Genomic DNA, 26449 nt, shown 5'->3' with positions numbered 1-26449 from the left:
AGACAAGCTGGCATTCCCAGTTGCTTTAAACTCAATTTTTATCAAATTTTATATATAAAAATGCAATAAAGACTAGATATTGTAAGCTGTTAAATGCCTTGAACTTTTATTTAGCATTTTTATAGTGCAATAAAATATCATCTGTGTTCGTGGACAGTGCTTCTATTGCTTCTGAAAATGCTCCAAAGAAGCAAAATAAAGTGAAGACATAAACAAAAACGGTTCAATTACTAGGTATGCTTTGTACAGCATATCAAATTAGCATTTGCACAAAGGCTATTACATTTCCCAGATTTTCAGCAATTGGGGTGAAACATTTCTTGTATACCAAAAGATGATAGTGTAATATCTTAAATGAAAGTGACTATTTGCAATTTATTCTTTTAAGGTTCCTACTGAGTGTCCTTCAGAGAAAGTATCCAATGGTGTGAAGATGGGGTCCTCCTCGAGTTTTTCACGTGAGACTTCACTGTAATCCCAATGAAGCCACAGAAACTGTGCAGCACTCCTGGAAAAACCCAGAAAAAACATGCTCCTGAGGTTACTTGAAATTGTTTCTCTTAATTTATTTTTTCACTGTTCTGTAACTGAGTATGGATTGTCTTGAGTGAAACATTTTTAGTACATACTATTTTTTAAGATCATGAAATAGGCGTCTGAGAAAAGTCCACTTACACCTCAGATCTTTAGCAGATGTGATTTGTAAAATGTGTCTTTTGTTAGAATGCTAATCACATCCACACTGCACTGTAATCCTTTCATAGTGACAATTAAATATGTATTCTGTAAGATTTATTGGTTAAGTGACACTTTCTCCAACTGCACTTGTCATTGCAGTTAGCTCAAAGAGGTTTAACTTAAATAACTCTGTAAAAACAAGTTTATGAAATATTTAAAATACATTCCATCTAAGACCAGGAGTCCTAGAGGATACAATTGGCCACAATCTATGGGTGGGTAAAATGGCCCTAATTCAACAGACATACAAGCACAATGCTAGCTGTCATTGGCAACTAAACAGTCATATCAGAAAATTATGACCACCTCCTTGTATGTACACGCATTGTCCACTTTATCAGCTCCATACAGGAGCACTTTGTACAAACCGGATTCGAAAAAAGTTGGAACACTAAACAAATTGTGAATAAAAACTGAATGCAATGATGTGGAGATGGCAAATGTCATCAAAACATCATCAAAATATTCAGAGAATCTGGAACAATTGCTGTGCGTAAGGGCCACGGCCGTAAAACTCTACTGGATGCTCATGATCTCCGGGCCCTTAAACGTCACTGCACCTCAAACAGGAATGCCACTGTCAAGGAAATAACAGAATGGGCTCAGGAATATTTCTAGAAAGCATTATCAGTGAACACAATCCACAGTGCCATCCGCCGTTGCCAGCTGAAACTCTACAGTGCAAAGAGGAAGCCATTTCTAAGCAAGCTCCACAAGCTCAGATGTTTGCACTGAGCCAGGGGTCTTTTAAAATGGAGTGTGGCAAAATGGAAGACTGTTCTGTGGTCAGATGAGTCACGATTTGAAGTTCTTTATGGAACACTGGGACGCCATGTCATCCGGACCAGAGAGGACAAGGATAACCCAAGTTGTTATAAACGCTCCGTTCAGAAGCCTGCATGGTATGGGTTTGCATGAGTGTTTGTAGCATGGGCAGCTTGAATGTCTGGAAAGGCACCATTAATGCAAAGAACTATGTTCAGGTTCTAGAACAACATATGCTCCCATCTAGAGGTCATCTCTTTCAGGGAAGACGCTGCATTTTTCAACAAGATAATGCCAGACCACATTCTGCAGCAATCATAACATCATGGCTACGTAGGAGAAGGATCCGGGTACTGAAATGGCCAGCCTGCAGTCCAGATCTTACACCTATAGAGAACATTTGGCGCATCATAAAGAGGAAGGTGCGACAAAGAAGGCCCAAGACGATTGAACAGTTAGAGGCCTGTATTAGACATGAATGGGAGAGCATTCCTATTTCTAAACTTGAGAAACTGGTCTCCTCTGTCCCCAGACGTTTGAGTGTTGTAAGAAGAAGGGGGGGATGACACACAGTGGTAAAAAATGGCCTTATCCCAACTTTTTTGGGATTTGTTGACGCCATGAAATTTTGAAGCATATTTTTTCTCTAAAATGATACATTCTCTCGGTTTAAACTTTTGATCTGTGATTTGTGTTCTATTCTGAATAAAATATTTGATGTTGGCTCCTCCACATCATTGCATTCAGTTTTTATTCACAATTTGTTTAGTGTCCCAACTTTTTTGGAATCTGGTTTGTAATTTAAAGGTTACAGACTGTAAGTCTGTGTGTTTGTTCAGCACATTTGATGTCCACCTTTCACCCTGTTCTTCAATGGTCAGGACCCACTCAGGGCCACCACAGAGCAGGTGTGATTCTCATCATTCTCAGCGTAGCAGTGACATTAACATGGTGGTGGTTCGTTGGTGTCTGTTGCTGGTACGAGTGGATCAGACACAGCAATGCTGCTGAAGATTTTAAACACTCTCCACTCACTGTGCACCTACCTCATTGGTCCACCTTGCACATGTAAAGTCAGAGACAGTAGCTCAGCTGTTGCTGCATATTTTGTGCTGCTTAGCCTCTAGTAGTTCATCAGTGGACACTTGATATTTTCGTTAGTGGAGTGTTCTCAGTCCAGTAGTGACACAGGGTTATAAAAACTCCAGCAGCACTGCTGTGTCTGATCCACTCTTACCAGCACAACACACACCACTTCACTACAGCACTGAGAGTAATCCACCAAACAAATCCTACATGCTTCTATGTTGGCTCTGTGGGGATCATGACCATTGAAGAACAGGATGAAAGGGGGCAAACAAAAATGCAATGCAAAAGATGGACTACAGTCTGTAACTGTAGAAAGTGGTTCTGTGTGGTCAGTGGAACTGAGAGAATGGACAGTGACTGTAGAAACAAGGAAGTGTTCACAATAATATTCTAACATGACTGTTGTTGAATTGAGGGGCTCTTGAAAGTTGTTTAAACTAAATTAAACAGAGTCACGCATATCTGAGGAAAGAAAGTATAATTTATTTGAAAATAGAAAGGTTTACAGAGATCACGTATGCACAAGTTAAAGCGAGTGTTATAGCCCTCAACTTTTTATAAACAGTTTTCTTCCAAGCATCAAGGTTATAGACCAGTGATATACAGGCAGAGAAGAGGCAATCAACTCTGAAAGAGTTCACAGTGACCTAAAACAAAGTGTAAGAAAGTCAATGAAATTTACAACCCCAATTCCAATGAACTTGGAACGTTGTGCAATACATAAATAAAAACAGAATACGATGATTTGCAAATCCTTTTCAACATATATTCAATTGAATACACTACAAAGAAAAGGTATTTAATGTTCAAACGGATAAAGTTTTTTTTCTTTGCAAATATTCACTCATTTTGAATTTGAGGCCTGCAACATGTTCTAAAAAAGTTGGGACAGGGCATGTTTACCACTGTGATACATCACCTCAACACTCGATAAGCGTTTGGGAACTGAGGACACTAGTTGTTGAAGGATTTCTTTCCCATTCTTACTTGATGTACAACTTCAGTTGCTCTACAGTTCGGGGTCTCCATTGTCATATTTTGCACTTCATAATGCACCACACATTTTCAGTGGGAGACAGGTCTGTACTGCAGGCAGGCCAGTCTAGTACACACACTCTTACTATGAAACCACACTGTTGTAACACGTGCAGAATGTGGCTTGGCATTGTCTTGCTGAAACAGGCAGGGACGTCCCTGAAAAAGACGTTGCTTGGAGGGCAGCATATGTTGCTCCAAAGCTATATGTACCTTTTTAGCATTAATCGTGCCTTCACAGATTTGCAAGTTACTCATGCCATGGGTGTAAAAACACCCCCATACCATCAGAGATGCTGGCTTTTGAACTTTGCACTGATAACAATCCAGACAGTCCTTTTTCTCTTTGGCCTGGAGGACACGACATCCATAATTTCCAAAAACAATGTGAAATGTGGACTCATCAGACCACAGGAAACTTTTCCACTTTGCGCCAGTCCGTCTCAGATGAGCTCGGGCACAGAAAAGCCGGCAGCATTTCTGGGTGTTGTTGATATATGGCTTTCACTTTGCATGATAGAGATTTAACTTGTAGATGGGGCGATGAATTGTGTTCACTGACAGTGGTTTTCTGAAGTATTCCTGAGCCCATGTGGTAACCTTTACAGAATGATGTTGGTTTTTAATGCAGTGCCGCCTGAGGAATCGAAGGTGGTTTTCGGCCTTTCCACTTGCTTGCAGAGATTTCTCCAGATTCTCTGAAACTTTTAATGATATTATGGATTGTAGATAATGAAATTCCTTGCAATTGTACGTTGAGAAAGGTTGTTCTTAAACTGTTGGACGATTTGTTAATACAGTTTGTGAACCTTGCCCCATCCTTGTTTGTGAACAATTGAGACCTTCAGGGATGCTCTCCTTATACCCAGTCATGACACTCACCTGTTTCCAATTCACCTGTTCACCTGTGGAATGTTCCAAACAGGTGTTTTTTGAGCATTCCTGTTGCTCAACGTGTTGCAGGCCAAAAAGAAAAAAATAATAAGATTTATCCATTTGAACCTTAAATATCTTGCCTTTGTAGTGTATTAAATTGGATATAGGTTGAAAAGTATTTTTCTTTATGTTTTACACAACGTCCCAATTTCATTGGAATTGAGGTTGTCGAATCAATATGAAATCAATTACTTCCCAACAAGGTGTACAGAGTTTACAGGGAAATAGTTGTTTGCTTCACATGTCTCTGAGAAAGTATGTGCTTGCCCGACCCTCCCAGGCTGGTGGAAATGTGTGACACTGTGTGGTGACACCTAAATGAACAAATTAATAAATAAATTTTATGGAATTTATGCAGTTTAAATGCAATACATTACAGCCCACATCAGAGAAGAGGGATTTCACTGTAATTCTTAGTACACTACTGTTCAAAAATTGGAATCACTTGTCATATTAAAATGTAATTTTTTACAATAGCAAAATACTGAACAGCAGAAGGTAATTAATTTAAGATATTTTATTTTATGTAAGTTTTGAAATGCAAATAATTTTCAAATGTAATGATATCAAAGCTTAAATCACAGTGTAGTGAATCACAGAAGTAGTGAAGGCGAAGCAGAAGTAGAAGAATATCTGGTATTAGATAGCTAGGTATTTATTAAGTAATTAAGTTGATTTTATAGCAATGTCTCCTGTTTGATACTGTATATAGAATGCATGCTTGTTATTTTTTAATAGAAGTCTTAGTCTTTTTGTCTTCAGGTTTAGTATATGTACAGTAGGCTACATTCTCCAGTTTTTGTGTCATTACATTGGATGCAGTTTGAAAATTAAATAGGTTTTTGGGGACTAGCTGACACAGTTACAGAGCAAGTAATAATAAACAAAAATGGTGAAAAAAGCAGGGGGAAATTTCACAGCAGACGTTCTCAGTTAAACAGGAAACTTAAGAGCAAAGCCAGTACTGTTAAATAAGAAGAGAGTCGTGTGACTTTTCTATTGCCATAAACTTGACTTTTGGCCTTAACTATCTCAAACCCAGAAGTCAATTTCAGGACTGCAGTTCTGGACTGCATTCAGAAGGCAGTTTAGGATTATGTTATATTTCTGTCTGGAAAAGTAAACAAGCCCCTAAACATGTTATTGTATTTTTAATCATGAAATATTATCAAGTCATATTTAAACATGAATTAAAAAAATAATTAACTATATTACATTTGATATTCAAAGGTTAATCAACATAACCTGATATCAGAAATATTAATAGTAAAGACCTACATGAAAAATGAGGCCTGAAAATAAATGTACCGTTAAAAAGCTAGTGGTTGCAGAACGTTAATAATGTATATTCAGAGCCATTTTATCTAAATGGTTCAGGAATGCCTGCATTAAGTTATATGGTTAACTACTTTGTGAATTGCCCCCAAGACAAAGCTGGCACTTTAGAAATTAAAGCACAAAACATTTCAGGCTAAATATACTTCTGATCCAGGTGTCTTAGATCCTGAGCACATGACTTTTCTGTCTTGCAGAAACCTCACAGATAAAATATGGTAACTATGAATGAGGATTTATTATTTATCAGTTAACTATGACCACAGGATTTAGGACTATGTGCTACTGATGATTTAAAACCCAGGCACTATGCAATCACTCTGTGAGGGACTTAAAAGGAGCAAATAATCATCCTTCAACATTCCTTCAAAAGTGATTTAAAATTCATTAATTAATTCATTCATTCAAATTCTGTAACCACTTCATCCTGTTCAGAGTCACGGTGGGTCCAGAACCTACCTAGAATCACAGGACACAAGGCAGGAACACAACTGGGACAGGGTGCCAGTCCCTCACAGGGTGTCACACACTCACTCAGTCACTCATACATTCACAGTTCTGGACATTTCTCAATAACCAGTTCACCTACCAACAAATGAGTTTGGACTGTGGGAAGAAATTGGAGCACCCAGAGAACAATGAACAGGAAGAACAAACCAAATCCCTCATAGACAGTGTGCCAAGGCAAAAATTGAACCTACAACCCAAGAACCGTTTCAGGCTACTGTGTTACCCTGTAGAGGGGATGCACAGATGTCAGTTCCTTGTCGGAACATGCGCGCTCAGTCAGACTGAGTGGCAAAGTGGCTGTGTTTACTGTACTATAAAACTTAAACAGTGTAAATGTACCTTTTTAAAGCTACAGCAGTGGTTTTAAAATCCAGTTCTTTAAAGGTCCATTAAATTCTCTTCTCCAGAAAAAGAGGTGAATATTTGTAATCATTCATTCATTCATTCATTCATTATCTGAAACCGCTTATCCAGTTCAGGGTTGCGGTGGGTCCGCAGCCTCCACTGAATCACTAAAAAATGCTCCCAAGTCAATACCTTGAAGTAATCCTTGAAGAACCATCATTTTTAAGATTGTAGAATTAAGGTGTTCCTTTATAGGTACAGAATATGTACCCTTGAGTGTATCACTACAGTGACCATATTTCTGACAGTGTATACAGTGCCAAAAAGATTGTGCTATTATGATATAGTAATATCATATAAAGCTATTAATAATAGCTTTAATAGCAGAAAAACTCTGTGGTGTGATTTACAACCATTATTTTAAAAGATTCAACATTTGCACCATTTGCAATATCTTTTGCACCAATCTGAAGAACGCTTTACAATGCAAAAAAAACCCAAATCTAATATTTCTTTGAGTGTTCATGTTCTCATGTTGTTTTTAAAAGAAACAACTAAACCAGTACTGACCTGAATAAATTAAAGGCCGTTACACATGATCACAGTCCACAACACAACCACTTAGTATGGATAGATATCTGTGTAGGTACAACACAAACAAAATGGCCCCATTGAAAATTGGAGAGCTGTAGAGCAGACTAGGATGGTTTTGAAAGCCATGTGTACGACAGGACTCAGAGAGACGTGTTCACATGCAGCAGCATTAATGTTTGCAGTTGTGTCCTACTGTGTCATTTGCTTCTTTTTTCATTAGCATTTGGTCATCTGAAAAAAGAACTCAGAATTTTTGTTGAATCTGTAAATTCAAGCACAAACAGTTTCATTTTAGAAGTTTAGGTTTTTTTTGCTGCATTCACACTGAACTCTGACTCTGCTGCTGAGTGGGCATAACTGCAGTGAGTTCTGCCAGTTGGGACAACGCATGCATACCGTCTATAATCCATATGAAAATGATTATCCATTTTTTGTCATATTTCTTCTCTAAAAGACAATTTGCATTTGATTATCAACTCTTGCTCCATACAGCGTGTTTAGTACATAAACTATGATATATCCATGCCACTAAATATTAGTTTATTCATAATGTTAAGAGTAACTATTGGTTAAAATGGCTGATTTCTCCTTTTAAATATCAGGAAAGGAAAAGATGTTTCAATGCAATGATCTGTCTACAAACATGGCACTGTATTATTGTCACTAAATGTACAAACTGTGTAACAGTATAAATGTAATTTTAAAAGGTACAACAGTGATTATAAAGTACAGTTTTACTCTTTAAAGATACATTACATTTTCTTCTCCAGAAGGAGAAGTGAATATTTGTAAGCTTTCTTTGTAGAACTGTTTAATATAAGTCCTGGAGATGAAATGGGGCTTTTGAAATCAAAATTTTAAAATCTACAATTATAACAGGTACAACTGCGTGACAACTAACTGCTCAACTAACACACATTCCAAAGTTCTAAGTTTGAATCCTGGTGAGATTTTTATGTTTTTTATTACCTCAGAAGTTTGGTGTGGTAAATGGGAGTGTTTACAATATTATTACTATTTCTTTTTTTATTTTACATTTTACAAGTTTTTGAAACTAGGCACATTACACCACTAATAATTAAGGAACTGCATCAATGTTGATGTCTACATCTTCCGTTTGTTGTCCTGCTGATATGGTTTCATCTACTGAAATGAAATCAGTATTTAAACATGAATAATAACATTTGTTTCATCATCTGGAATCACTGGGAAATATATTTCATCTTTTCATCCTCAGAATTTGTTGTTGAATGTACAGATTTTGCTCAGTATGCATCCATGCTCCAAGATAGCTGTAATTTGTCCTAAAAATAGAATGGTAATCTCATGTTTCTTTTTTCAGTCCTTGTCAATAAAGATAAAACCAAACTTCAAAGCTGTAGTTGTTCATTGTGATGTTTTCTGTAGTACTCTTTGTGTAACCGGTGTTTTATATATACTACAAGGAGTCATTTTACCAAACCTACACTTACAAAATATGGCTCTCGCATGTATAATTCAATTTTTAAAATGAAGTCTTAAAATGTAGACTTCAGATTACGCGTCAATCTATATTTGAAGAATTAAGGCTTTTCAGTAACCGTTTATTCAGTTCAGGGTTGTGGTGGGTCCAGAGCCTACCTGGAATCATTGGGCGCAAGGCGGGAATACACCGTGGAGGGGGCGCCAGTCCTTCACAGGGCAACACAGACATTCACTCACACACTTTTGAGTCGCCAATCCACCTATCAACGTGTGTTTTTGGACTGTGGGAGGGAACGGGAGCACCCGGAGGAAACCCACGCGGACACGGGGAGAACACACCAACTCCTCACAGACAGTCACCCGGAGCAGGAATCAAACCCACAACCTCAAGGCCGCTGGAGCTGTGTGACTGCGACACTACCTGCTGCGCCACCGTGCCGCCCTAAGGCTTTTCAGACTAATGTTAATTCTGAGTCCCTCTGCATCCAGGCACGGTTGCCCATCCCAGAAAATCCAGTTGTTTTTTAGCCTTTACTGGGCAAAGAGTGGTCAAAACCTGGCTTCTCTTTGTCTTTCTCATACATACCATTTGTCTTGATTATTATTTCCACAACACAAGATTATCTTAGGTTGTAAAATATTCATTAGCTATTACATCATTATCTATTATTTTCAAGTCACGTGACACACAAGATTTACAAAATAACAATCGCTGGCTTTAGGCCTCAATATGGCCCAGCCTTGACCTGGAGCTCTCTGGCAGCTGCCCTGTCTGCTACCACAGCAACCTTGAGAATAAATGTTAACAAACTATCTCAGACCATAGACTCGGTTTCTGTAAGAGCTTTTGTTAACATATAAAGCATACGTGTGATGTTTACGAGAATTCTGCTAGACTACAACGGGCTTCTTCAACATAACTAATAAGTGTTCTTGATTACACAGACCAACTCAAGAGAGAACCAGCTTCACAGTTTTATCATTATTAACTGTTGCTGTATTTTGCATTAAATACAAATATTCCTTTAAGTGGAGATATCGTATTTTTGGGAGCTTTCCAAAGGTTACATCATAACAGACATAAATCTTTCTTAGAATTATAGACATTTATCCTTAATTAAATGGGGCCACCATAAAGTAGCCAAAACACATTTACACAATGAGGGAAGATCTTACCCAACCACAAAGCTCCAGTACCTGAAAATCTGAAAGCTAAAATCTGAATTTCGGTGCAAGCTAATATAAAGAGATTTTATTCTTATTAATTTTGGAACATTTTATTAGTACTTTCATCATGACATTTTCAAACAAAGGGTAGCTGCAGTGCTGTGTATTTATTTATTTAAACAACTGCATCATTGATGTGATGGGCAGCTGTTATAAAACTTCAGAATCTAGGCTGTTTGAGTTAAAGAGGGGGAAAGCAGCCATTTGTTTCATCATAAGAGACCAAGGGAAACTCATATTTCATGTTTTAATCATCAGAATTAATAACAACAGTGTGTCAGGAAGCTTCATGGTTTTATAGTGTCTCGTGTATTCAAACAAACCCAACCATTTCAGCCATTCTGTTACTGCCCTTGCAGACCTCATAAAGATAATCAGGCTCATTATCAAGCACTTGGGCGTGGGACATTTTGTAAAGCGCGAGTGAACAGTGTGTGACTGACTTACAATAAGGTTCCATGAGGATAACGAAGATATTATGAAAAGCCCCACTGTCACTATTCATTAAACAAGACAACTGTTTATTAATGCTGCAACTGTCTTCACCCAAATATGATTCTGGCGTTAAGACACTTGTTACCAAGCTATATTACAATTCGGCTCCCAAACCTCTCAGTTTTCAAATAATACTCTTTATTCTAGCGCCCTCCAGGGTCCAAAATAAATCACACTCAGTGCAGGAATCAAACAGGCGGAATTTAGAGGATTATCCAGTATTTGGGTAGGAGTTTTAATCCCAGCTGCACACTGATTACTTAAACAAATAAATATTATGTGTCAAAACTTAAAATTATATAATGATATTTCCCATCCAAAACAAAAACGTACTTCCAAATTATATTTTGTTATGTATTCAGTTGCAGGTGGTTTAGATTTGTTGTCTTTTTTTTTACACTTTGGAACATTTACGCATTAATATAAGGGAGGTTTTTTAAATTATGTTTATGAATATCAAATTTCATAATTCTTATTTTAGCAATATTCTAGGACATTGTAAAGTAACTTCACTGATATAGAATTCACAGTCTAATGAAAAAGTTAGGACACCACATGAAAACCTTTGTCTTTTTTAACATTTTTAAACATGGACATTTGAGCTTTCTTTGAACAATATTGAGAGATGGAGCTTATATATCTAAACAAGTAAAACTGAAGAAATTTCTCATAAACATAACCTGTAAAATGTAATGATTATTGTACATATTTTGTGAGGAAAAATTAGGACACCCCCACATTTATTACTATTTAAAAATGTCTATATTTAGAATTAGGTGCACACATCAGCTGCAAATGATTAGGCCATTGTTAAAGAGGACCTTGGAGGAGGCTCTTATTTAAACCTCAGACATTAGTTTGATTTGCTCTTGATTGTTGAAGTGAGTGGTATCACGAGATCTCAAAACAATTGGAAATCAGCCATTCCACTGTCCACAAAATAATTTACAAGTGAAAAACATTTCAACCAACTCCCAACATGGCCAGGTCAGGCCATTCTAACAAGTTCAGTCCAAAAGCAGACAGCCAGGTGCGTAAAGGAGTCTCCAACCATCCTAAAATATCATCACAGGACCTACAAGTAGCTCTTGCCACAGTTGATGTCAAGATCTACCATCAGGAAAAGACTGCACAAGTTTGATTTTCATAGGAGGCGTGCAAGGAGGAAACCCTTGCTGTCAAAACAACATCAGGGCAAGACTAAAGTTTGCCAGAGAGCACCTAGGCAAAGACCAGGACTTCTGGAACAATGTGCTTTGGACAGATGAATCCAAAACGGAATAATTTGGGCACAGTAACAGAAGACAGGTTTGGCACAAACCAACATAGCATTTGAGTACAAGAACCCTATACCAACTGTGAAATACAGTGGTGGAAATGTCATGGTTTGGGTCTGCTTTGCTGCAGCAGGGCCAGGCAAGCTCTTCATCATAGAATGCTTCACTGTATCAGAGGGTGCTTGAAGAAAATGTTAGACTATCTGACCAAAAACTGTTTTTGGTTTATTTTTTGCTTTCTTTGCTCTTTAGCTCCACCCCTAAAAACACCCAGCTGCTCCTGCTTATTGTTGTCATTAGGTAATTGTATATAAGGCCCCTGTTTCAGCTTTCTATTTGGTGGGTATTTCATACTTGCTCTTGTTGGTCTTTGTGTGAACTGGTCTTTTCTTGTATTTGTTGTTTTCATCTGTCTGACTTTTTTTTATGAAATTTATCATTGGTTTCTGTTAGTCTGTCTTGGTGTTTTTGTTTTTTGTTTTATTAAAAATCTGTGTTATTGCATTTGCATCTACCTCCATGACATCCACCTACTGATACAGAGTGGGAACATTTTTCTCTCAGTTGATTAGGGAACATCAATTTGATGTTATTTAATAAACTAGAACTATAATTTGTAAGATTAGAAGTATAAACCTTCGTTGAATATTTCTGCTTTGGAATTCCAGCATACCAAAGACATTCTCAAACAGACGAATTCAGACAACTTCAGTTTCTGAGCTCATTAACTTGAGTAACAATTTTTTTTTATGAAGAGAGATTAGTCTCAAAATACCTTACAAATGCGTAAATGTTAATCCACAAATAAAACACAAGTCACAAACATGTTTCACTGTTCACAAATGAATACATCCCAATCTGTGTCTCACAGTCTGCAGTTTGTACAAATACAGTTACATTCATAAATACATGTTTTTGGTTTTCATAGATATAATCACAATTCTATGCGAAAATAAACACATTTGTTTAAATTTGTTTAAACATTGCAAATATTTGTAAAGTCGGAGTCTCGAATGTAAAATTTATTTGTAAAATGTAAAATCTGGATTTGTGAATCGAGTCACTGACGAATTTTCCGTGACGTGCATTTCGTCTCGCGGATTTTGCGGTTTTGAAACTTTCCTTTTGCATTTCACCCGATCCAAATACAAATGCAGCATGATCCACAAATGTGGCCAGCAGGCAAACAAGCCACCGCTGGGTGGCACTGTTGTTTTAGGACGTGGGGGGCAGCTTAAACGGAGACGCATTCGCGCAACATTTAATGTGGAAGTTCGAACAAAAAGCCCTCAAGCCGCTGAATTCAGCTTCATGTCACAGACAGTTAGGAGGGGGATCACTGGGGAGCACTTTTGAAGGTGCTCTAAATTTAGCGGGGTTAAAATCCAGCGGAACTTCCCTAATTTCGCTGCAGAATAGGGCTGTCAAATAAAATACGTTAAAATCATCCCGTATTTGGACTAAAACCGTATTGCTTACTGGACTGATACGGGACTGATGTGTTTCGTAATTTCGAGATTGAGTTGTTAAAACGGGTGATTTGTTTCAAACATGCTCTCCCTCAGCCGGAGGGAGGGGCAGATACCCCATGGCTCCGCAACAGAATATGCGCTTCTCATTGGTCATCACTTTTATTTAGCCAATCAGCATCCAGAGTTAACTGTCTATATTTACTACGGCAGCCAATGGAGTCATAGTCCCGCCTACAGGGGGTTGTTTCGCTGCGGTCCTGACAGCAACCGGTCAGTCCTGAGACCCTGGGGGAAACAACAGTGCCGCCCAGCGGTAGCTTGTTCGCCTGCTGGCCACATTTGTGGATCAGGCTGCATTTGTATTTGGAGCGGGTGAAATGCTGGAAATGGTGGAAAGTCTCAAAATCCAAAAACCCGCGAGAGGAAATGAACAAATGCATGTCACGGAAAACACGTGAGTGACTTCTACATTTTACAAATCAATTTTAAATTCGAGACTTCGACTTTACAAATATTTGCAATGTTTAAACAAATTTAAACAAATGTATTTATTTTCGCATAGAATTGTGATATATCTATGAAAACCAAAAACATGTATTTATGAATGTAACTGTATTTGTACAAATTGCAGACTGTGAGACACAGATTGGGATGTATTCATTTATGAATAGTGAAACATATTTGTGACTTGTGTTTTATTTGTGGATTAACATTTATATATATAAGAGCATTTATTATATATATAAGAGCAGAAACCTTTAAATGAATTGCTCTACACTATACTCAAGTTCACTATGGTGAGCTCGATGTCTCTTTAAACTGAAACACGAGAATTTGTGACCGAGTCGCTCATTGGAAAACGCGAGGGGAGCCACGCCCCTTTATAGGATGCACCCGAATCAAGAGACTCTTCATACCCTTTTATGGTGCCAGTCCCGCTTGTCTTTGTTGCTTCGTCCAGTTAGAGCTGAGCATGAGTGTGGTTGGCTGCCCGGTTACGATGAGAGAACAAACACAGCCAAATGAGACTGGGATTAACATTCACCGTCAAAACCAAGTGGGAAAGGATAATGGAGGATATTAATGACGGAGGAACCAGTTACGCGGTTTAATAATTAAGCAAAGTGATTGAGAAGGGTTTGCTTTGCTAAGGTGCAGTTGTTTTTTGTAGGAGCCCGACGTCCACTCGGTGGTGGTTTATGCGAAAGAGAAGGAGGAAGGGGTGAAGTTGTAACGTTAACTGGACTCTTACTCAACAGCCTATTGACGAGGAGTATACACGCAGAATAAGAAGAATGCTTTTAGTGTACCCTTAAAGCCTCGTGATTCAGCGAAAACAGGCAAGCAGGGGGTACCGTTTCATTAATATTTCATTTTTTCCTTTCGTTATAACAGATATAGGTCAGCCGTAGTCACATTCAACAATGTGGCTGATTTTAATAGACGCGTAAAAGACGTGTTATAGAGATATTGGAATTTTAAACGGAAATGCCTGTCTAAATGACCGTTTACTATGCAGTGTTTATAGCGCGACACGTTAGCAGCAATGCCCTTGCTCAGTTAAGCAGAGGCGGTAAACGCTCCGCCTTTTGCCGCCACCGCTGCTCTTGTGGAGTGTCGGGGAGAACGAGAACAGAGCCGGAGAGGAGAAAATTACTGTCTTCATGACCGGACCGAACAGCTCCAGCTCGGCGGCCAAAGTGGCCAGACACGGCCGCTCCAAGAGCACCAGCGCCTACTGCTGCCCCTCGCGGACGGGGCCGGAGTCTGCCCCCTCGGCTACGATCAACAACACTGGCCGTTCCTCCGGGGAAGAAGATGAAAAAGAGGGTGGTGTGCCGTTCTACGTGAACCGCACCGGCTTCCCCATAGAGATCCTCACTTGGGAGAGGATGTGGACTCATGTGGCCAAAATACATCCAGATGGTCAAGAAATGGTGCACAGGATACGAAACGCAGCACACCTCCCCAAAGTAAGAATAAGTTTCCAGTGTAGTATTTCTATCTGTCGTTTCCTGTATAAAGTTGCCCCGCCTGGTATATAATATATACAAATATATAGAATCCAAAACATTAAAAAGCCCTTTCTGTTTTGAAGTGGGTGAGTTAGAGTAAGGAAAGCTCTAAACCTGTTCAGAAAATGTCCAGATTAAGGGCTGCTCCAAACAGCTTTGGAACTGTGTACTTTTTGGTAAACAGTTATATAGCCTAAAGTTCTGTTTTATAATGGAAGGCAAATTAGAATAAAAATAAATTTGATTAGTGTTAATTTACTCAGATAAATATTAATATTATAATAATTATGACTAAAATAATACAATAAATAATTACTTTGAATTTTCTTTTTACCATTTCCTCAGTGGTTAGTAATAATATTAATAACATTAATAATTGTAGTTACTATTTAATACCAGGTTTAAGAACACAATACTTGAGTTATGTTCAGTCAAATACATTTGTGATGGAACTGATGAATGAAATATCATAGGGGCTTTCAGGGTCCTGGGACCCAAAGTAGTTCAGGAAAGACAGACATGTATTATTACATTTATTTTTCAATTTAAGGATATGTGATAATTTTACAAGTATTTACACATATAAACTAAGATGCTTGTGCTATAGTGCCCTGTTATAGTATATTCTATATCAGATGTGAAAATACCCAGCCTTTTCAGTGTCCTTTGAGAATAACTCTAAAAACGCTGTATTACAGAGCAGTGTTCAGCAAAGCAGTTTCAGAATCTACCAGCCATCCATTTAAAATCCAGTCAGTGTGACCTGCTTTCCAAGCCGAGGAATAAAATGTAGCATGTGAACTGACTGCCTCTCCTCATCCCCGTTTCCCCTGTCAGGACACTGCATTGGCTCGCAGGCGAGGTTCATTGCAAATCAGGCATGACTGAAAACTAACTGCACATGCCTTAATGAATAAGGGCACATGGGTGGGTCTAAGTGCAGTGAGTTTGCAGGGCCATCGTGAAGAAATACATTATGCGGTGTGGATGGAGTGTAGAATAAAATCTGGGAAGTGTACATAGACATTAATTGAAGACAACCCATATTATTGGTTTCAGATGTTTGCCCAACATTGCTATTAATTAAACTCATTGAAGCCATTGTCATCTTCTTACAGTGAGACCATGAGCATAGAAAGTAGCATGGTCAAGATTTCCATCCCAGCAACTATTTTTGATCCTTAAGCATTAACCCAAAAGGAAGAACGGATAGTCTAATACTAGCATCTTGGAGGGGATAATGTGACTCTTAGTCAGTGACTGCATAATCCAGATAGATAGATCTCCCTGAAGACGCTGCCAATTGTAGCAACTCATCTCTTCTGTGAGAATAGTCTGTTTATTGTGTACACTCTTTGATTTTTATGGCCACACATTCCACATTTACAAATCAATAACCATCTTGGTGGTCAAAGTGGTCTATGTCATGTTTTAGTGACCTAACTTTTCTTGTGCAACCAACTGATGTTAGACTAGTTCATGTGTGCTGTGCACTCATTAAGAAGACTGAGCAAAGTTAAAGCAGATTGAAGCTGATTTGAGAGGGCAAAGCTGGGGACATGTGGCAGACAGTGCAGGCAGGCTTACATAGACTAGATAAATGCATGAGGAACAGTTAGTACAGCATGTGGAACTAGAAAAGCAACAAAGGCAAAAAATGTTCTCATTGCCAGTGACACAAACGTCTGCAGCGTTTTAACTTCACTGTTCAACCCAGATTTTACTTTCACATCATGACAAATTTCAAGTAAAGCTGTTTTCAGATATTTCTGTCTCCACAGATTATTATCTTTTGTATTTATGACTGACATAATCCAGTCCAGGGCAAAGTTCATTAATTTTAGCTGTTATGACCAGACTGTGCCCTTTTATGCTAAATGAAACAAGCTTTCAGCCTCTAGCCATTCCAGTGGCTTGTTAAATCATATTGACACACAACCTGACAAGTTGTAAATTTGGCTGTTTTGTAAAAGGACATGCTTTAAAATGTCCAACACACTGCTGCTCTCCTACTATTATTGATAAAATGTCACGATATTCAAAACATTTCAAGGGAAAATCAGATGCTTTTTCGCTGGCTTGTGCATATTTCCGGTTAAAAAGACCCCTGATGATTCAAAGGTCAGCTAATTTTGCCGACATGGAAGGCTGCACTTTTTGGGAACTGACTCAAGCCAAATCCAATATTGGGCCTGGAAATGAGCTACCCTACACTTAGGTGGCACCGAAGACAACTAAAAGCATCACTTCTGCAAGCCAAGCACCCCAAGGAACTGGCTTGTACCTCTTTCACTCATACGAAATTCTTTGACCTTAAGCAGTACCATGTATTGTTTCATGCCCTACAGAGTTGCAGTTCTGGATATCAAATTTTTGGCCTCCATTCATTGCACTTCATCTGATGTGTTTTAATGGTGAATCTTTGGCAAGTGTGAGATGATGTGGTGGCTAGTTGTCATGCTAATATTTTAGTTTAGGCAATAGAAAAACACTTATGCTTGACTATGCTTAGATTGGTGGAACAATTGCACCCAGCGAAACTGTTTCCTAAAGGAATGTCAACACAATCTTCTACAACTGCATTGTACCATTGATTATCAGAGACAGCCATTGTGATTTATTTCTTCATAAAAAAGTCTTAATTCAATAATAACAATTAGGGATACAACATTTTTAAAAAAATTTTGGACTGATACCATAACTGATAATTAGCACTTTATACTGATATTAATAACCAATGGTCTTTTTGTAATTAAAGCAAAGTCACACTCTATTAAAGCCAAACAAAAGATTTTTATCATAGGTTGTCATAGGACACGATTTTTCTTCAGTATTTGTACGTTTGTGTACATCATTAATTTCATCTTTTAAAGGAGCAATCTGTAATTCTGACGCCAAGCATTTCAAAACAGTGGAGAGAGCTGTCTGTCTCCTCTTCCTAGTCCCCAGTCGTGAAGCTCGACCCGGTTGCCAGTTTGAGGTAAACCGAATGAACAAGTAAGAGACAAGGTTAAGAAATTTGCACCATAATAGCTGACAAGAATGTGCCACAATCAACATTTACACAGAAATGTGTTCATCATTTTGCTAAAACATTTACCTATGCAAGAAAAAGACAAAACAATTGAATGAGTGGCCGCCATTTTCTGTCCAAATCCACATAAAATATTTTGACTAGACAAGGCTGGTGTTACTAATCGATTTTCCCTTCCATCAGTGTCGTATAGGAAGCAGAACTTTGCTCCTTATTCACAATTTTCATAGTCAAACATTTTGTTCCATCTTAAATGTGTGAGTTTATGAGTCTTACTGGCGTTATTTGCCAGCTTATTGAATTCTCTCTTCCACCTTAAGAGCCGAAGCTAGTGCTATAGCTTTTGAAAATTTTTGAAGCAACTGTTATTCTAGTATATCCTTTAAAATGACACAACCCAAATGTATGTAATGTCAAACATTTGCCTAAGTGAATAGCAGAAATAGAAAGAGCCCCCGTTTCCCGTGAATTTACAATAATTTACTGTCTAAACCACATTAAAATTTTAGACTAAACAAGGCTGGTATTATTTTCCTTTTAACAATAAATGTTATTTTAGGAGGCAGGTCCTTGATTTTTATTTACAATTTTCATAATCAAGCATTTAGTTCCACATTAAATCGGTCCGTTTAAGAGTCTTATTTGCGTTATTCTCCAGCTAATTGAATTCTTCAATAAGAGCGCTAGGTTTTATAAACGGAACTCATTTTGAAACACTTCTATTTCCCATTTTCTTCATTTAAAATACACGACCAAGTGTACATCATGTCACTAAAACATCTACGTACTGGGGAAACCCTTATATTTGGTGTGAATTCCCTAGCTTGATATCTTCGTTCCACCTTAAATAGGTGCATAAACGAGGCTTTTCAAAATAAATACATACATTCATTATCTTCCGTTTGTAGCACCTCAGGCTTCTGAATATTGCTTTTAAACACACAATATTGATTGTTTTGTTGTGTTATAATGACAAAATTGCAGCTAATTCTGTGGTGACTTTCATGTGAAAAGGGAAATATTTCAGGTAGTTGTTTTGCAATCAGTTAACATCAAAACCGATTTAGCGCCATTTGCTTTTTTTGTTACATCTTGTGCAGTTGATATCTTATTTTCCCATTAGGCTTGTTCCATGTTACTTAAAGCTGCAAAAGGAAGGAACTATGTTCCTTTAGCATTTATCTCTTTTTATTTCATGCTAGAGAAAATAGGAGTAGGTGGGGGGAGGAAGAAAGGGATTTTCTGACCCTGCAGAAGAACAGTTGCCTCCTCAGCTGTCAGGGGAAAGGATAGTGCTGTTTCTGTGAGGGGATTATCGAAAATAAGAACTTAAAATGAGTCCAGCCTGCATTTATTTGGGAAGTTTTGATTAAATAGCTTTTAGTGCTATTTAATGTGTTTCTCAAGAAGCTTATCTTTTACTGGGGATCATAAGAATGAAGAAATCCACATCGCCTACATCTAGACCTAATAGTTCTTTTTTTCTTTCCTTTTCTTTATTTTGAATCCAAGTCTGTCCTTATCAGATACAGTTTTGTTGAGGAGTGATCAAGGCTTTGATATCCCGGTTGCAAAAGTGACAGAATGCCAATGATCCTTAAGGGATTATTTCAAGCCATGAATGACTGGAACTTTTGACAACATCGAAAAAAAAAATTGCCCCTTACTTCATGATTATTTCAAGATCAGCATGGAACTGGTGGTGTAACCTAGAAGATGACTGTGCCTTTGACCCATTGTTTTCATTTTTGAAGGTGTAATAATGAAGATAATAAATAATGAATAATAGTTAAAAACAAAAACCGTCTCCCAGTTTCTATCAATTTAATTTTTTATACCCTCTACACACTACCAGCATTATTGGCTGTGTAGTTCTTTTGCTTGAATGCCATTCTAAACTCTAAACTTCTTTTGCCTCTTTTGATGCTTTCACAGCAGCCTGTGCCATTAGTTCCCACCTTCAAGCCGTCCATGTCCGTGCCTGACTGGCTCCATGCGGTCCAGAACTACATGAAGAACTTGCAGTATCCTTTACTTCAAATTCCACTTATAGCTCAGAGCACTAACCCCAATACAAGCTGCCCCAACATGCACTACAGGTGGATATAGTTTGCCGTTGAGAATCAGTGACCGTTCTGTTAATTCACTCAGGCAAGTCGAGTTGCTAAAACTGCCTCTTTTGTAGTACCTCTGATTTATTTTATCTGACTAAAAACAACTGTAATTGTAGTTAAAAAATATACATAAATCATTCTTTATTTAAAAAATTAATAAATCAATCAATTAATCAATATTAAACCTTATAATGGACAGCAGTGTTTTGGCTACTTCATTACCCAGCTCATGTATATATTACACGAGGCCAGTAAACATTAATTAAAATAATTCATCTTTTTTTATATTTTGTGTATTTTTCATGCAACAATAGGGGAACAGTCAGAACTTTGGAACAGTATGTTATTTTCAGTTGTGCACGAGTCACAGTGAAAGCACATGTTAAAAACCCCTTGCCAAATGAATCGCTCATTCTTCTCTACCTAGTTTACCTCCTTAAATGCTGACAGATACAACCACACAGGAACACAGTTCTTTGAGATTCGGAAAACAAGACCATTGTGTGGGTAAGTGAGGTCATTGTTGTGGCATCTTCATTATCCTGTATTTCCCCTTGTGTAAAAGCTTCCTTTCCTGCCCTCATCTACCAGCTGTCAAAATAAAAAACCCTCTCCTTCTAAATGTCCAAAGAGAAATATTGATTGCTGTGTGGGTAGTGTGAAGATGTATGGAAAGTTATTGTAATAATATTTAATAACATTCCAATTCGACTACATATTCATTACATGTAAGTGTTAAACCACTTTGACTATTAAAAGCATCTGTTATAATACTGGTGTACTGGAACTACATTACAAATAAACTATGGGAGACCATTATTATATATATATTTTTTTCATATTGATTATCCAAATCATCAGGACACTAAAGTTTAATAGAAAATGTCCTTTAACAGTATGTCATCAGGTAAAGGTACAGCAGACTCAACACATTTGCTGTTTTTGAGAACCTGTGCAATAATAATATTGTAATTAAAAATATTTTTCTGTTCCATCTCTATAAGGTTTTGCTAGGTTTACTAACTTTAAGGCTTTTATAAATGTAAATGTCAAAGCTGAGACCTGGTCAGTGGGTTCTCAGTGTGTCGCAGTAATTACTCTTATCTAAAAGGTCTCCAGATTCAGGTTGACATAAGTATAGGCCTGTGGCTTAGAAAGTTAACAGTGGATCATATCAGTTAGTTTGGCTCCATTTCATTATAAGCCATATGGGAATTGTTTGTGGCCTTTTATAACCAAATGATTTGTTGTATAGAACATTTAAAGTACCTAAAAGTAATGACAAAGTAGTGACTTTCATCACAGCTGTCTTTAAGTGTTGGTCAGGAGCTCAATTACATAAAAAGAAGATTTTGTGGAGATCAGTGCTCTAGGAAGGCTGATACTCTAATCTCTCTCTCCATGTCTTTCTTTCAGGTTAATGGAGACTGCCAGAGAAATGATAAGGGAATCACTTCCCATTAAATGCCTTGAAGCAGTTATCCTTGGGATGTATCCTTAAAGCAGTTATCTTTGGAAAGTTTTACTTTTTTAAATTATTTTATTTTCACAAGGTAAGTGAACGATAGTGTACAGGGTGGGCCATTTATATGGATACACCTTAATAAAATGGGAATGGTTGGTGATATTAACTTCCTGTTTGTGGCACATTAGTATATGGGAGGGGGAAAACTTTTGGGTTATGGGTGTATATGGGTGGTGACCATGGCGGCCATTTTGGATCCAACTTTTGTTTTTTGTTTTTCAGTGGGAAGAGGGTCATGTGACACATCAAACTCATTGGGAATTTCACAAGAAAAAGATTTTGGTTTTAACGTAACTTTATTCTTTCATGAATTATTTGCAAGTTTCTGACCACTTTTAACTTATGTGTTCAAAGTGCTGCCCATTGTATTGGATTGTCAATGCAACCTTCTTCTCCCACTCTTCACACACTGATAGCAACACCGCAGGAGAAATGCTAGCACAGGCTCCCAGTATCCGTAGTTTCAGGTGTTGCACACCTCGCATCTTCACAGCATAGACAATTGCCTTCAGATGACCCCAAAGATAAAAGTCTAAGGGGGTCAGATCAGGAGACCTTGGGGGCCATTCAACTGGCCCACAACAACCAATCCACTTTCCAGGAAACTGTTCATCTACGAATGCTCGGACCTGACACCATGTGGTGGTGCACCATCTTGCTGGAAAAATTCAGGGAACGCGTCAGCTTCAGTGCATAAAGAGGAAAACACATCATCATGTAGCAATTTTGCATATCCAGTGGCCTTGAGGTTTCCATTGATAAAGAATGGCCCCACTATCTTATCTTATACTACACCATTCCAGTCAAGACATGCAGCACCTGAAACTACGGATACTGGAAGCCTGTGCTAACATTTCTCCTGCAGTGTTGCTATCAGTGTGTGAAGAGTGGGTGAAGAGGGTTGCATTGACAATCCAACACAATGGGCAGCACTTTGAAAACATTTTATAAGTGGTCAGAAACTTGTAAATAACTCATGAAAGAATAAAGTTACGTTGTTTTTCTTGTGAAATTCCCTATAGGTTTGATATGTCACATGACCCTCTTCCCACTGAAAAAACAAGTTGGATCCAAAATGGCCGACATCAAAATAGCCACCATGGTCACCACCCTTCTTGAAAAGTTTTCCCCCTCCCATATACTAATGTGCCACAAACAGGAAGTTAATATCACTAACCATTCCAATTTTATTAAAGTGTATCCATATAAAGGGCCCACCCTGTACTTAGTCATTCTTTATGTTAAATCTTGAATAAAATTTAGTGTTTTGTGTTTTTATTAATTAGATTTAAGGAACACTAGGTAAAATGTGTCATTTTTTTCTCTTGAGCTCCCCCTACAGTTGCAGAGTGTAATTCACTTTGCAACACTGTCCTGATATCAAGGGAAAGTGTGTAGAAGGGGTGTTTTCCTACATTCCTCCAACATTTACATAGTGTATTTGCTGCAGTTGTGAGCCCAGAGTAGCTACAGCAGAGGCTATATTCCCCCTATTACAGGTCAGTAAAATATCACAATGATTTTGAAACGATGAGTTTAAAAATACTGCATAGTTTTCCTATACAGTAGTAAAAAATATTTCTGTAGCAAATCTTTAGATAGGTAATGTTGCTGCCACACAGTTCCAGGGTCCTGGGGTTGAGGATTCAAGCCCTGCTCTGGGTGAGGAGTCTGTGGTATGTTCTCTCTGTGGGTTTCCTCCAGTGCTCCGTTTTCCTCCCAAAAACACACATTGGTAGGTGGATTGGCTACTCAAAAGTGTCCATAGAGTGTGGACCCACCAGGACCCTGACTTGGATAAGCAGATACAGACAATGAAAGGTTAAAAATTTAATATAACTAATTATATAATTGTCACTCATAGCAACGTGACATTTAATGTTTATCATGGGCATTCACTAGACCACCCACCATCCTTTTTTTTTTCTTTAAGCGCATCACTGTGTACACTAAATATTATCTGAACATTACAATCATGTTCTTACAATCATGTTTCTTGAGGGCACTACTATCTCCCAGCGTCTCCTGTTACTAAGCAATTATGAGAGGAGTGCTAGCTTACGTTAATAATTGCTATTCAGCCCCTAAAAATACCTGACAGGACCCTTTGACGAGTCACAATACAAAACTCTGCTTTTAAAAATTTTATTTGGGTGTCTTCAGATTTTAATAACATTAGTGTCATTCAAATGATTAAATGTCAGTTTGTTCATACTCAGATAAGCTTTGTGAGACAGTTTTTCAACCTACGATATAGGGCCATCCCTACAGGCTGGTTTGTTTTTGCAAAAGTGGTAGGCCTGAAATCACCAAGATCCGTTTTATTCATGGACCCACTGCCCGTTCATATCAGTCTCAGGCTTCTCAGGCTCAGCTGTTGCTAGGAAACTAAAAGTCTGGATGACAGAGTCAGCAATTATAGGAAGGCATAGCTGGGTTTACTGTGCAGTGGATGGGGCCCAACCCATTTGGCATCAGTGGAAGCTCGAGCCCTTTTAGAAGCTGTAAGTGTTGATTAGATAATCAAACTTGGCCAGTAGGTTTATATGCTGTGAACCTGCTAGTGCAGCTGTCTCAGATGGTGGTAGGACTGAATTATATAGACCAGTGGTTCTCAAACTTTTTAGACCATGTACCACCTATTATCTAATCAAAGCCTCCAAGTACCACCTATCAATCCTATATCTTGCTTGAATATTTGTAATTTGCATGCATTACACAACGTTGTTCTAAAATAATTACTAAAAATTATAGAGCGAATATAAATAATTAATCTTAATTGATATTAATAACATAATATGGGACTGCCCGGTATCTGAAGTTACGTATGGCCGCTGTCACACCTGCAACCGCTTCGACTGTTCTGTGCTCTGCAGTCTTACCCACTTCAGATTGGTGCTCTGCTCTCCTGCTTCTCCTCCTGCTGCAACCAGCCGCCTGAGTGACCCCCCGCATCTGCCTCAGATGCTGGCGCACGGCTTTGAGCCTCCCCTTACCTTCGTCTCCAGCTACGCTGCTACGGGACTGCCTCGTGTTTGGGGAACGCAAATCTACTGTTGGTATGGCTGCTACTCCATAGCTACAAGCTCTACTGCGCCTTGAGCCTCCCATTTTCTCCTCTCTGGCAGAACAGCCTTGGCGTTCCAGTAACGTGCTCTGAAACAATGGCATTCCCTTTGCTCACTCAGCTAAAGAGAGAAACGCGTTTGCTGGTGTACGGAGCCCCCTGCGTAGCAATGCGAAGATGTCACAACCTCCTCTCTCCCCCGACTCAACGCCCCCTGCTGGAGCATTATTCGTCTTCCTGTTACCCTTCCTGGTTGTGACTAAGCTGGAGACATTATTCTCAATGTCTTATAGTCTTTGCTGTCTCACAGGTCGGTGCCTTAGAGGGCTGTTTTCATAATAATATAATTACCTGAGCTGCATTGGATTATGGCTTGGAATCTGCAATATTCATGCACATCACCAGGGCACTAGTTCACCCACACTGCTTGCCAAGATGGTCCTATTTGAAATGTTAGAAAAGAAAGCAGGCAACATGTTTAAGCCTTCCCTCTGAATACTGGAGCATTGCACCCATTTAGACACAGCCCTCCTTGCTCGTTCCGTTCTCTCTTATCCTCTCTAAGCATCATCCCACCCCTCCCTTTCTCTTCCTCTACATCTGTCTCTACGCATCATCCCACCTCTTCCCCTGTTGCAGCTGCATGCCACAGATCTTCTAGTCACACCCCTCTATAGGTGCTGCGGCGGGCCTGTCTCCTGTCGAGCGCTCTGGGCACTCGATGCCGTCTACTTTACGTACGTCTACTCTACGCATCATCCCACCCCTCCCTTCATCATCCCACCTCTTGCCCCGTTGTAGCCACAGCTGCATGCCTCAGATCTTCTAGCCCGCACCCCTCTATAGGTGCTGCGGTGGGCCTGTCTCCTGTCCAGCGTTCTGGGCGGTCGACGCCGTCTACTCTATGGTATACTCTACGTAGGTCTACCCTACGCATCATCCCACCCCTCACTTTATCATCCCACCTTTTCCTCCATTGCAGCCGCTACTGCATGCCTCAGACCTCCTAGCCTGCACCCCTCAATAGGTGCTGCGGTGGGCCTGTTTCCTGTCTAGCGTTCATCCATTCATTTTCATTTTATCCCCCCAACGCACCTTTCTTCATCCCACCCTCTACCCCACGGCAGCTGCTGCTCTATGCATCATACTTTCCAGCTCGCACCCCCTCTACATGTTGCTGTTGCGGGCCTGCCTCCTGCCCGGCCCTCTAGGCAGTCTTGCTGCACAGCTTCCTCATCCTAGATTCGCTCCCAGCCTCTACATCAGCAGCTTGTGTACTTCGTGGACGCTCATCCCAACCCCTTCTATTTGTGGCTGTGCCATACCTTGCCTCTATCTTTACAATTCTCACTTTTCTATTCAGGTGCTGTTGCGGAACCTCATCCTGACTCCTCTGCTGCTGTGCTCCTCCC

The 26449-nt window shown here is 38.9% G+C and overlaps 2 protein-coding genes across 4 annotated transcripts in view; both read left to right on the top strand.

Annotated features, from left to right (window-relative positions):
- The window catches only part of flvcr1 (FLVCR choline and heme transporter 1), a 33498-nt gene extending 32395 nt beyond the window's left edge, over positions 1–1103 (top strand). Inside the window, exon 9 of one of the 2 annotated variants that reach the window (XM_066677515.1) lies at positions 389–1103. In XM_066677515.1, coding sequence (XP_066533612.1) covers positions 389–475 — 87 coding nt within the window. In that variant the 3' untranslated portion in view covers positions 476–1103. The remainder of the gene's footprint in view (positions 1–388) is intronic. The other variant, XM_066677514.1, reaches the window with a different exon arrangement.
- A 13145-nt stretch (positions 1104–14248) lies between these two features.
- The window catches only part of vash2 (vasohibin 2), a 52628-nt gene continuing 40427 nt past the window's right edge, over positions 14249–26449 (top strand). The window contains exons 1-4 of one of the 2 annotated variants that reach the window (XM_066677718.1): positions 14249–15255; positions 20270–20355; positions 20896–20952; positions 21862–21936. In XM_066677718.1, the coding sequence (XP_066533815.1) occupies positions 14947–15255; positions 20270–20355; positions 20896–20952; positions 21862–21936 (527 nt within the window). In that variant the 5' untranslated portion in view covers positions 14249–14946. Of the gene's footprint in view, positions 15256–20266; positions 20356–20895; positions 20953–21861; positions 21937–26449 lie in introns of both variants that reach the window. The other variant, XM_066677717.1, reaches the window with a different exon arrangement.

This window comes from Hoplias malabaricus, chromosome 7 (assembly GCF_029633855.1).
Source record: "Hoplias malabaricus isolate fHopMal1 chromosome 7, fHopMal1.hap1, whole genome shotgun sequence".
Lineage (NCBI taxonomy): Eukaryota > Metazoa > Chordata > Actinopteri > Characiformes > Erythrinidae > Hoplias > Hoplias malabaricus.
The sequence above is the reverse complement of the archived record's forward strand: the minus strand, read 5'-3'. Positions and strand labels throughout refer to the sequence as shown.